Here is a 13,105-nt window from a genome sequence, read left to right on the forward strand (position 1 = left end):
ATGAAGTTTCTAGATGGGTATACTTCAAATATCGGTAGATGCGTGAGTTCTGATGACTGGAAAATTAGTGAATTGAAAAGTCATAACTGTCACATATTTTTGCAGAAATTATTACCGGTGGGGATTCGTGGGAAGCTAACATCTAATGTACGTGTTGCCATGTCTGAACTCTGTATGTTTTTTAAGGATCTGTGCGCTCGGGTAGTAAATCAAGATATGTTGCAAAAGATAGAAGAAGACATTACTACTATACTACGTAAATTCGAGCAAATCTTTCTACCATCATTTTTTGATGTCATGGTCTATTTAGCAATACATTTACCCCAGAAGGTACTGTTGGGTTGGCCGGTACAGTTCACTTGGATTTATTCAATTGAAAGATATTTGGGTCAACTAAAGCCCACTGTTGGGAATAAATCTAGAGCTGAGGGTTCAATAGCAAAGGCCTATATACACGATGAATGGTTAACATTTTTTTCTTTATATCTTCTTGGTGTTGAGACACGATTTAATTGTCAAGAGCGAAATGCTGATCTTGCTGCTCTGCCTCCTCGTGAGCTATCAATGTTTTCTCAGAATGTACGACCATTGGGTGCACAAACGGGTTACAATTTAATTGATGGAAACTTAGGTAAAGTTTGGTGGTACGTGCTAAATAATTTTCGGGGAGATTGATGACTATCTCAGGTATGTCGTTGCATGTTTTGAATAATTCTCGTTAAAAAAGTTTAAATATAACTTTTGTGCTCAATTATATTTATTTACGTTTATGTATAGTGAGCACATGGACAAACTTAAGACGGAAGGCGTAGAAAATATAGAGGCAAGACACGAGGAAGAATTTTTTAGATGGTTTGAACAACGTGTATGAACTAATTTTACATAATGTTAGATTTTGAAATTTTTAACTCTGGGTAACTTTTAATAAGTATATACTATTTCAATTGATAGATTTTGGAACAACGTGTTTGTGATCTCAAATCAATTTCTCAATAATTGTATGCATTGGCTCGTGGTCCCCCAAATAGAGCACTTCGATACACTGCATGTACAGTTTGAGGTTATAGATTCCATACTTTGGACCATAAATGTAGTAGAAAGACTCAAAATTATGGTATGTTGGTCGAGGGGAGTCATGGAACAAATGATATTGACTATTATGACGTCATACGTGATATTATCAGATTGAAATATCTAGGTGGAATGATAACATATGTCTTTAAATGTGATTGGTGGGATCTAGGCGGTGGTTGGGTTTCGATACATAGGGATAACTACTTTACGAGTGTCAATACTATATCTAAATGGTACGTAGATGATCCATTTGTATTGGCTTGTCAAGCTACCTACCTAAGTCTATTGCTTGATTGATCCAACTAAAAGCGCTAATGAAGATAATGGTGAGATAACTTGGCGAGTCGTATAAAAATTTATCCCTTGATATATGTATAAAGTAGAAACGAGTGCAGATTACGAGAATAGTGGAGATGAAACTGACATTCCTATTGTAAAGGCCTACCAAGAAGATGGAGAGTGTATTAACTTGTTTGTTGATCTCGGTGCACTCGATTTGCTCCCCTTGTGCAGAGATGATGTCCCACCCTTCAATCTTGACCCGTCCGTATTAAATAATCATTCAATTCAAGTAAGTGAGGAAGAAGAAGAAGACGAAGAAGATAAAGAAGAATCAAGGGAGGAAGTGGATAAGGAGGACAAATAAGTGGTTGATGATGACGATGAAGATGCTATTGAGAGAGATTTTGAAACAAGTACGGAAAATACATTTGAAGATAAAGAATAAAAGTAGTAAAAATATTCTACAATATAGTTGATTGTAGAATATTATACTTTTCATAATTTCTTCTAATTAATTTTCTTTATCATATTAATCATTTTGAATGATGCCGTCAAAATGACAAAGAAGAAATGTGCCTCCTCCGCCAAGTTCAAGTCCTGAACCTATTGAGGACTCCCCACCCGAGGAATCCGCTCCTGAAGATCAAGTTAACACGGCAGAGAACGATAGCCAATTGACACTTATCAGTAAGGAAATGTCGTTGATAATTAATTATATATTAATACTTTTGTCTCAATAACTATACAATTTTTTAATTATACTATTATCTATTAGTTAATGCATCCGCTCGTCCCGTTCGTGGCATTTCTCTTGGAAAAAATCAAAGGCACGGAAAACTCAAGGTCACCATTCTTGATAATTCTACTAGATGAGTGGATGATAGTGCAACAGAGTAGTCCATACTTATGCTCCATTGTATGTGAGATCATGGAGAGATGTTCTGAATGAGATTAAGGAGTACATTCGGAATCGTGTGCTGGTGAGTTTACTTTGAGAATCCATTTTTTTTTCACATAGATTAGTATGCCATATTTTTTACGTAATTCACTTATTAGGATGAATTTGACCTCGACTTTAGCCATAGTTAGGTTTTAAAAACTATGAAGGAGTTAATGGCTACATTATTCCAACGTCACAAGGGACGATGTCATGACTACTTCAAGAAGTTTGAGACGTTGGAAGAGACTGTGTAGTTCCTTTTCCAGCAGATGAAGTTAGATGATTAGAAAAAGTATTGTGATTTTTTTGCATCTCCAGATTATCAGGTATTTTAGATTTATTTATTTTAATTATTTACATTTATATTTGTTCTATATTATATATATATTACAATTAACATTCTTAATTAATTTTGTAGCACTTAACTTGTACAAATGCACATAATAGATCCGCTCTTACTGTCTACCATCGTGCCAGTTCAAGGTCATTCCACTGTCTTGTTGAAAAAATAGTAATTAATAAATTATAGAATTAATTTATTTTTCTAATATTCTTTTATATAAGTATTAATACTATCTTTTTAAAATTGCTAATGTTGCTTTGTTAGAAACGTGATGATCTTAAAAACTTTTCCTTCGTTCATATCTATGATGATCCTCACACTAATAAGTATAGTGAGTAGATGGATCCTGCCGCTGCAGATGATTATGTAAGCGGTGTTAATTTTGTTAAATAAATTATGAAACATGTTATATAGATTATTTTTTATTTGTATTTCTTTTAATACGTTACTTATTGTGTATTTTCTTTCAAATTGCAGAAAAAATGATGGAAATGCGGCCAGCTTCTGGGAATCCTCTCTGAGTGACATAAACATATTCACGTAAGTGCTCGAACGTCCCAAGTCTAGTATGGCAAGAGGTTTGGGACGATCTCTCAAGCATTCCTCCGGTTCATCTTCCTCAACCTCATTGACTTCACAAATTAATAATCTTACCTAAAATTTAGAAGCGGCATAGCGTTAGAATGAGTATATGAGATCGAGATAGCAAAAGTTAGAGTTCCTCTTAGAGTGACAGCCTCATTTAGAAATGTGTTTGCAGGACCAACAGAGAGACCAAGAGGAAAGAATACACAGTAAAGTCCAAGAGCAAGTGCAACGGGAGATGATGGCGTAAATGGAGCGTGTTATGTCATTGCAACAAAATCACGGTGGGCAAAGAGGAAAGAAGAAGAAATGGATTTGATCAATTTTATTAATGTATAAACTTTTAATATCTAACTTTGAAACATTATAAGACATTGTTAGCTATTAAACGATGGTGTGTAAATATGATACAATTGGTATGTTTTTTAATGTTATGAAATTAGTATTTATGATCTGTACATTCGAATGTAAATAAAAAATGTTCGAATATTAGTTTACATTCAAACAAATATTTGAACATAATTTAACAAAATTAAGAAATAATGTTGAACATATGATTCAACATTCAAATGTAAATACACTCAAACTAACAAAACATTTGCTTGCTTAAACGATTAACGTTTGAACCAACATCCGAACGTACCCACATTCGTTCGAATGCTTTTTCATTAACATTCGAACTAACCTCCTAACGTTATATATACTAGTTACGTTCGAATATTGGTTTGTTAACGTCTAAACTAAAATTTGAGCGTTTATTGCAGTTAACGTTTGGACATATAGACGTTCGAATGTTTTAATGATACATTTGAACTATAATCAACGAACGTCAACTTCTGCCATCCGAATGCCAATTGGTCAGGTTGATTTTTAAACGTTATGTCATACGTTCGAACGTTACTTTCTATGACAATTTTCAAACGTCCCAAAAAAATTTCACGTTCGAACGTTATACCAAATGGAACACCTTCAACCGTCAGTACTTTTTGTGACGATTGCACAGTAAACTATTATTAATTGTATTCTATGATGCACATTAGGTGACGGTCGAGGTGACGGTTTAAAATTGTCATCAAAATGTATTTGTTGACGTTTTGGTCATTTTTTGTGATGGTTTCCTCTGTTACAAAATACAAATTGTTTTGTAGTGGATATGAATATTGTTTTACTCTAATGAGCTTACAGGTATCATGTAATTGGTTCTAAATTGCTTATAATGTGCAATTAAATATATTATCTATAATGTTTTATGCTTTGAAGTTTAGTTAAATTTAAAACATCCTTTTAGGACTTGATGCATCTAAAGCTTGGATTGGGTGTATTTCACTTATGGAGAATTAATCTAACAAAAATAATTATTATAAAATAATTGAAGCCATGTGTACATGCCTCAATAGCAAGTTGTTTGGCCTATTCAAACTCAAAATCACTACTCTAATATCATATTAAATTGTTAATTAAAATCGTATAAACTAAAACTGAAACTCAATAGGAAGCTTTTTGTACTGCATTTGTTGGTTTTTATTGTATTGGACTTATTGGAGTTGCTGGTGGAGTTGCTGATAGTGGACTTGCAGGTGATTTTGTTGCTAGTTGTTGGTTCCATGAATCATTGCTGGTTGCTGTTTGCTTTTTGGAAATTGATGGATCTGACTTGTATCAAATATATATTCATGTAATGTAATGGAATGATTATGACTTTGATACATGAAATTTGTGTTGTAAACAACTTGGAGGAATTTGTATTAAGTATATGAATTTGTATCAAAATCAACTTTCTGGAATATGTATTATGTTGATTTTGATAGATGGAATTTGTATTGAGTTGATGATATAAAGTGTTGGCAGCACAAGTTATGTAGTGGGTGCTAATTTTAAAATATATAAAAAATTAATAATAATTAAATAATAATATTTTATTATTATTATTTTTTGCTCAAAGATGCATAATGCAATGTGAGATTTTTTTTTTTTTAAATGGTAAAAACAATCTCCAAAATATGTGATTTTACATTTACATATAGATAAACCAATGTCAATACTCTTTAACATTACTATTATTAGTTGCTCTTTTCTAATTTGGAGATCATGAGCTATTCACGTTCTTTTTTCATCATTGCATCATGTCTTATATCATATATTATACTAAATTTTTTAATTTTTTTTGTTATGTTTTATTCTTGCTAAACGATAGAATTCTTCTACTCGTTAATATTCATACACCACGCATAATTTTTTTTTTAATTTTTTCCTGGACATGAAACTGATGTGAGTGACTTTGGATGATGAATTGACTAAAATTCGCAAAAGAAGTGATATAAATTAAGCAAATCAGAAGGACCTAGCTACCTAGCGGCCTACAGAATGCAACATGAGGCCATCAATCACGCTTGATCATCGAGCATCATTGTGGTTCATTCAACCTTACTATTGACAACTCTCAGTCGATTTTGCGTACTAGTATTTAAGTCGTACTGCTACACACATTCATAGATAAATGCTTATATATCTGAAAAAGTTTATGAGACTAACTTATTTTATAAAATCGATTCAATAAAAATAGATTATTTTTAAGATCTTGTCCATAGAGAATATGAGATTTATTTTTCAATAGTCTCTCTCACATACAAGTCAATACTTTTTATGATTTTTGTCATGGAATAAGTAGTATGAGCCTCCCATTTATCCTGTAGCAGGTTCTGATACTATTAAAGAAATTTATGAGCCTAATTCATTTCATAAAACCAGTTCAACAAGAGATAGTTGCTTATAAATATACTTAAAACTTTATCTATAGATAATATGAGATTTATTTTTCAACTATATCATGACCATGATCCAATTATATATGTACGTAATTAAATCCCATGCTAGCTAGGTAGCTAAACCTTATACGTCCCGGCCGGGTCTCTCATCCGATTCTGCATTATACGCGTACATCTTTATTTTTGAGTCGTGCACAATTCGAACACATATTTGTTTGAAATATGGATTTAAATAGACCAAACTAATGAATAGTTGCCGCAAAACAACGCGTCCATATAAATTAAGATCATCAAAAGAAAACGAAGTATCAACTGCAGCAGACCACACAATTAAAAGACCAGACAGATTAAGAGATCGGCAGTTTCCAGGAAACTACCGACCTAGTCTAAATAATTAGGAGTCTAAAGAACTTAAAAATAGGGGAGAAAAAAAAAAAAAAAAAAAAAAGGAGTGTAAAGGGTTTTTAATGAAAGCTAGACTCTGAAATATGGTTGAAGTATTGGGTTCGGGGACGTTAATTCAAGCCTGAACATGACATCTTTGGAACCTCTTGCCACATGAGCGTTTGAACTTGTGGACAGGATATAATATATATGCATTTAGTCACCCAATTAATATATATCCCAATCACTTCAGCCATTTTTCGTGGCATGTGTCGCCTTCTCAACACTCCTTTCAGAGCTAGAATTAAGGCTCACCATATATGGGTTCAAACCGTCCAATATTTAAAAGATAAGGTGTCGCAATTTCTTTTGAAGATCAGAGAGCTACGTACACAGAAGGTGGCCAGGAGCTCGTCAATATCTGTTCATGACTCAAATCAGTCAATCAAGCCGAGCTCATTAATTAATTTATAATGAGCGTGTCCTGTGACATGATTTATAAGATTAATCAATTAACCGCGCACACACACACACATATATATATATATATATATATATATATATGTATATATATTTATGTATGTATGTATGTAAGAACTGGAAAATGAAAGAATCACGGCCCCAACACAGAATGTTAATTTACGTACACGTATAGAATCATGAGCTCAAACCTCGCGTTTGATCTTCGAGCTGCTGTTGGTAAATGAAGAATATTGCCTGCAAATTGAAAACTGGAACGTCTAATTAAAACCTTAATTTCCGGAAACAGATTAAAAAAAAATCGGTATTACTTTAAAGGTAAGTTTTTTTCTATTGGGTTAGCTAGCTAATTAAAGCGAGTTATGATCATGTAATTATAGCTAAAACCTCAGGTACTTAAAGCACCTTCAGCAGTGTCTCAATACAAATTAAGATTTAAAATGAAATTTAAATTAGTCATTTATAATTATAATATAATAAAATATAAGTTATTATATGGAATTTTTTTAAAATTTTCAATAAAATGAGATTTTATTTAAAATTTTTAAATAAATTTTTTTGAATTTATTTAATACAACATAAAATGAGATTTTAATGTAAATTTTATACTTCAATTTAGTAAGATTTTAAAAAATTATTTAAAATATAAATAATTTATTGTATTAAATATTAAATTTAGTATTATGGGATCTTGGACACTTCAAAAAATATAAAATTTATTTGAAATTTTATTTAATAAAATAGTTTTTTTAAAATATTAAAAAAAAAAAACACATCGCTTTTAATTTTAGGACCTTACATAGGCAATGGCCTCAATGTCGGCCTGAGTACGTTAAAAGTACTGTCCTTGTATGCATGTTTATCCGACTATATATTTTATATATATATTACGTGCATTCATGCGAGTATAATGCGACAACACACGATTCAAGAGAAAATTAAGGCGGTCGGATGTTGATAGTTTTTCAAACTTATATATATATATATATAGAATGAGTAAAGCACACGTACGTGCTATTGCTTTAATTAAGTACTTAATACGTACTTAAATAATTTACACGACAGCTTAATTAGGCGCATGCATGTTTAAGCTAGCATGGACAAACTTCATACGTACCGTACGTGCGCGTCTCCCATGTACGTTTGTTTACTCATGTGGAGTACCGTAAGCAGATGTCAAGAATCAAGATTAATTAATTACTAATTAAGCATTTTTTTTCTTAATTCAATTTTCAATTTTTCATTCATGAGGATTAGATCATAGCGATTGATAGCTGACGAATTGTCCTCGCTTATCAAGGACAAAATTCGATCTTTCAATATTGGGAGCTTATTCCGGTCGTCTTTATGATCAGCCTTTAATTAACCTTTCCAACCACGGAAAGCTCAACGACGAACTGGGGGGCCAAAAAAAGAGGATACAGACTAATACATCCCTCTTTTCTTTTCATTTTGATTTGTTTTTTTGGATGTCACGTTCTAATCTTTCACTTTCTGATGTTCTGGTATTTTCCTGATCATGTACGTGAATGCTATTCTGCCTCGACTCTCAACCATATATATTGGCGTACCTGCTGCATGCTAGCTTTGGTATGAATATAACTTTTTTTTCCTCCTCTATAAACACATATATATCTTTTATCGCTGTCAGCCCTGACTCACTCAATCGTGATCGATGCACGCATGCATGCATACAGTCTCGATCGATCAGAAACGTACAGATCGACGCAGAGGAAGATAAAACATAGAAATAAAAGTATCATACATTTGAACGTTGTTTTGTAATGTTTTGTTCCGAAATACAAGGAAAATGGACTGTTTACAGGGAATGTTCCTTTGGATATGCGAACTAGCTAGGATGAGTTGATCTTAGAAGTCATGCATGTTATAAATCTAAACGAAATAAATAATTGCATTGACCCAGCTGGCCTCGTTCGTGAATCTTGGATTATGATTAAGTTTTTGCATGCGAGCGGATCAACAATATTGGCTGTATACATCGACAGAATTAATCAATTAATTAACTGGTATAGGCTCCGTTTGTTTATGGAAACTTAAAATATCTCATTTCATCCGATAGTTACAACTTTTTTAAATCACTTTAAATAAAATATCTCATTTTATCTCGTTTAAATTGTATAACCAAACCAGGACGCGACTCTGAGTTGAAACAGGCCAGTATATGTCTCCAAGAACACGATAAAAAAAAAGTGTCGGGGAGTGCACACAGGCTGGGGCCGTTCAGATCCTTCGGAAATCTTTGAATTACTGTTGTTGATTGCTCACTGTCCCCATGAAATTGCTGCTGAGTTATTCAGGCTTCTTTATCCTCCAAAGTTCAAAACACCAGCGCGTAAAACTAAAGTTTACTCATACCGTGCATGCATGCATGAATGCATATATGCTTAAGCCCTAAATTTTTTCTTCACTTAATTTCATGCATGCATGCATATATGTTTGTACTCAGCCTAGTGTGTAAACTAAAAACTATATATATATATATATATCTATCTTGCATCTTGGGTGCATCTGTATTTCAACTGCATGCACTTGCAAACATGATGTTCTACGATCTTGACATGCAACGACTTACTGAGCAGATACATATGATTTTGCTTAATTTACACTGAAATTATTTCTGCACTACACAAAGTATATGCCTTTGTCCCATGTTGTGGCTATATATATGTCTATGCACTTACAGTGGTAGGAACGTGCATGCAATTTCCGGCCACAGTACTACTGATCTTCCCGGCCAGTGAGAGATGCGAGGCAGACAGTTACGATTCGAAGAATTAAGCTTTAGAAATCAATCGGTACTATTACGGTTAATATCAAGATCAAGATAAAGATCAAGATCAAGATAAAGATCAAGCTCAAGATTAAATTCTTTCTTTATAGGCAACGGCTATAATTTGTACTTGAATAAGACTTAGCATCGTATGCATGTAAATTCACTCTATAAATATTCACGTACACCACCCAAAGCAATTACGGTGGTTTTTACAGAACATTGTCAGGTACTGCTTTTCTTTCCGTATATTTGGGATATATGCAAAGCCAAGACCCAGAAAAAAGGAAAGCCTCTTTAGCAAAAAGTTCTTTTGACCGTTTACGCAAATTATAATGTTACAAAACAATATCTATTCCTTTTCTATTGGGCAGATCAGCATATATATACACACACACACATATATAAATCATGAGCTATAAAAGGAAAGGCCACCCAATTTATGGTATAATTGAAGGAGAAGATGCTTGTGTAATCACGTGGTAGTGAGTATGACAGAGGGTTCTGAACTGGTCCTACCCATTATCCCTGTTTTCATTTTTTCTAAGATCCCTCAGAAACATATAAAATCCAACCAAAGATGGGTAGCTCAAAACGAGTGCAATCAGTGACGTTGATTGCGAAATCAACCATCATATCATGGCATATTCGTTTGCCATCAGATGGATGGCGATTCATCACCCTCACAAAGCAATTAATAGACAAGACACCTTGAGATATTCATATTCCAATCGTATATATATACGATATTATATGCACATAATGGTGAGAAAAATACAGCTCATGTCAAAAGATAGATGGAAAAAAAATAAAATAAACTACCAAAACATGACCACTCCTATATATGCTCACATTACACACTCATACGAGGGACTGGCCTATACTTTGAGAACAAACACACATGCATGCAGACTTGCAGTACTAATATCCGACCGGCCGACTCACCCAAACAAGCTAGGAACCACCATATACAGTATCATGATTGATGCAAGCTCATGAAGCGCGCGCACCACACGTACAGGGAAAAAAAAAAAAAAAAGAGTACGGAAAATTATTAAAAAAGGTAGCGTTGTACAGCAGACGGCACGGATTGTTAAAAGTTTTGTCCAAACTGTACGGCCTCCAAATGTAAGTACTTAATGACCAGTACCTGAGGGCATCCTGATCTGATCGTCAGCCCAACTCGTAAATGTTGTTTTTTCTTTTTTGAAAAAAAAAAATCAGTAAACGGCTCGTGACACCATCGAGATAATCATCTTTGAAACATCACTTACATGACATTCGAAAATTCAATCGTAAGTTTGAAATGGTTTTTGTCATGTTAATAACGTTACATGGATGCATGCTCCATGATGTCACAATTTATAGATTACTCATCAAAATAAGCTATACAATATACTACATGTTTGCTTCTTCTTTTTTTTCCTCATTATAATAATATATTACTGTTCATAAGTTTTTTAAATGATTTTTTATATTTTTAAAGAAAAATCTGAAGTTTGATGAACAGTACTACATCAATTTAATGATGAGAAAATTGGAGTAAAAATGTAGTATATATATAGTTTAGATAGCATCTGGGTATCAACTGCCACGTGGCCACTGGCCTCATAAATTGTGATGGTGGTAGCTTCTGACGGCCCCCATAATTAATAGCGAGTCGCTGCTGCCACGGCTCCCGTGGGCACGGAAGCGCCGATGACGGCGGAAGTGGCGGCCTCGTGTGATACATTAATGGTGGTCACGCGATCTTGATCGTAGAGGAACTGGTCCATGATGATGTCGCTGGGTCCCACCACAAGCTTGTCCCAAGCTTCATCGGCCTCCCGGCGGCCTCGCTTTCTGAACACTTCAGTGGCGTCGAGACGATGCATGCTCCATTCCCACTGGCTGTAGAGCCGATGTATCTTCTGCAATTGGCGACAAGCTAAGTTACGAGTATTTTCTTTGATTTTCGCAATGGCTGCCTTGAGAATCCTGGCTCGGGTCCTCTCATCGGCGGTGGCTTCTATCCGTAGATACTTGTCCAATTCCGGTAACCCGATCGCACGCCTGATTCCCCGCGAGTAATCCGCTTCCAGGTCGAACATTTCCCTCGCCTCGTCCACCAAACCAGCTTCCACCATCCGATCGACCCGCTCCGGTAAATACGAATGGAGAACGGGCAATGATACGTCGACCCAAAGGAAGCAACACTCGTATTTCATACGGAATTCGGCATGGTGGTTTACCAGAGCTTCGATATAAGAATTGGAGCCGCCGGCAATGATCGGGAGCCTGTCCCGGCCGGTGACAGATTCCAAGACTAACGAAGCTTGATGGCAGAAATCTTCGGCTGTGAAGTGGGAGTCAGGATCAATCGTTCCTAGTAAATGGTGCGGAACGCCGAGAGACTCATCTTCGGTGATTTTATTCGTGACTATGTCAAGACCCTTGTAAACCTGAATTTTATCGCAGTTTATAATCTCGGCCGGGGTCTTCTTCGCCAAGTCGATGGCGAGTCTTGACTTTCCTGTGCCGGTTGCTCCCACAACGATAACAACCTTATCTTTCCGACGGAACAAAGGTTCCATGTTCAGATTAACAGGCACCCCAGGAAAGTTCCCAAGCGGCTGTACCTGCTTGCAGGTTGCCGACAGAGAAATCCTGATCATTTTGAACCTGCATAGTTGATCCAGAGTTTACTGTATTAACTATTTGAACCGGCTGGAATTAAACTTTGAAGTAAAAAGTTATAAAATCGATCACAAGCTAAAGACAAAACAAGAAATAAGAGGGAGGGAAAGAGATAATTATTAGAAGCCTGCAAAGTCTATGGAGATCTAGAAGGAAGACAACTCAAGAGAAAACACGCAAGTAAGACACGCCATATATAGGAAGTTGAAAATACCCCACATGGTTTCCAAGGACCACAGTACCTGCAGTAGTGAGATATCAAAAGTCGACGCGGCGACCTGTTGCAGAAAAATGGCGTAGTACGGCTTCTGATCCCTTTATAAGCACAAGAGACACGAAGAAAAAAGAGCCAGAGGGACGGGGGACGGAGGCAGAGAGATGCAGCGCTTAGCCTGGACTGCCTTCTAAAGAACGGTGTGGAATAAAGAGCTGCCTATATATGATAGATGTGGAGCAAAATCTAGTGCATGAAGTGGGTTTTTAAGTTGGTATTTATATATCAGTTCTTCTACAGCTAGTCATGGCTGTAAACGGCATCCAGTCGGCTGATTATATTATAGTTTGTTTTCTTTTTCTTATTCAATTTTTATGCCACATCAGCCTTATATTATATTTAAAAAAAATACAGAAAAGTTCAAATTTTAGTGTGTTCTTCAAGCTTTGTTAAAGCGAAAATGGAATTCTAAATCGAAAACCAACCCAGACAACAAATCGGGGTGTCTTCTTCATGCAATACTCTCAATCGGAAACCAACCCAGACAACAAATCTCAAAAGATCTTAAAAA

General features: G+C 35.0%; 1 protein-coding gene across 1 annotated transcript; it reads right to left on the minus strand.

Annotated features, from left to right (window-relative positions):
* Positions 1-10,367: 10,367 nt before the first annotated feature.
* LOC122294782 (adenylate isopentenyltransferase 5, chloroplastic-like) lies at positions 10,368-12,820 on the minus strand. The gene is made up of 2 exons (XM_043103747.1): positions 12,563-12,820; positions 10,368-12,305 (listed from the first exon to the last, which is right to left on the minus strand). Exon 2 carries the CDS (start codon positions 12,296-12,298, stop codon positions 11,294-11,296), a length of 1,005 nt encoding a protein of 334 aa, XP_042959681.1. The 5' UTR covers positions 12,299-12,305; positions 12,563-12,820; the 3' UTR covers positions 10,368-11,293.
* Positions 12,821-13,105: the final 285 nt, after the last annotated feature.

Source organism: Carya illinoinensis, chromosome 2 (genome assembly GCF_018687715.1).
Source record: "Carya illinoinensis cultivar Pawnee chromosome 2, C.illinoinensisPawnee_v1, whole genome shotgun sequence".
Lineage (NCBI taxonomy): Eukaryota > Viridiplantae > Streptophyta > Magnoliopsida > Fagales > Juglandaceae > Carya > Carya illinoinensis.

What these genes read in the sequence shown, in the direction of transcription:
- LOC122294782 (XM_043103747.1), bottom strand. Translation starts at nt 12,298, where the DNA reads ATGATCAGGATTTCTCTGTCGGCAACCTGCAAGCAGGTACAGCCGCTT.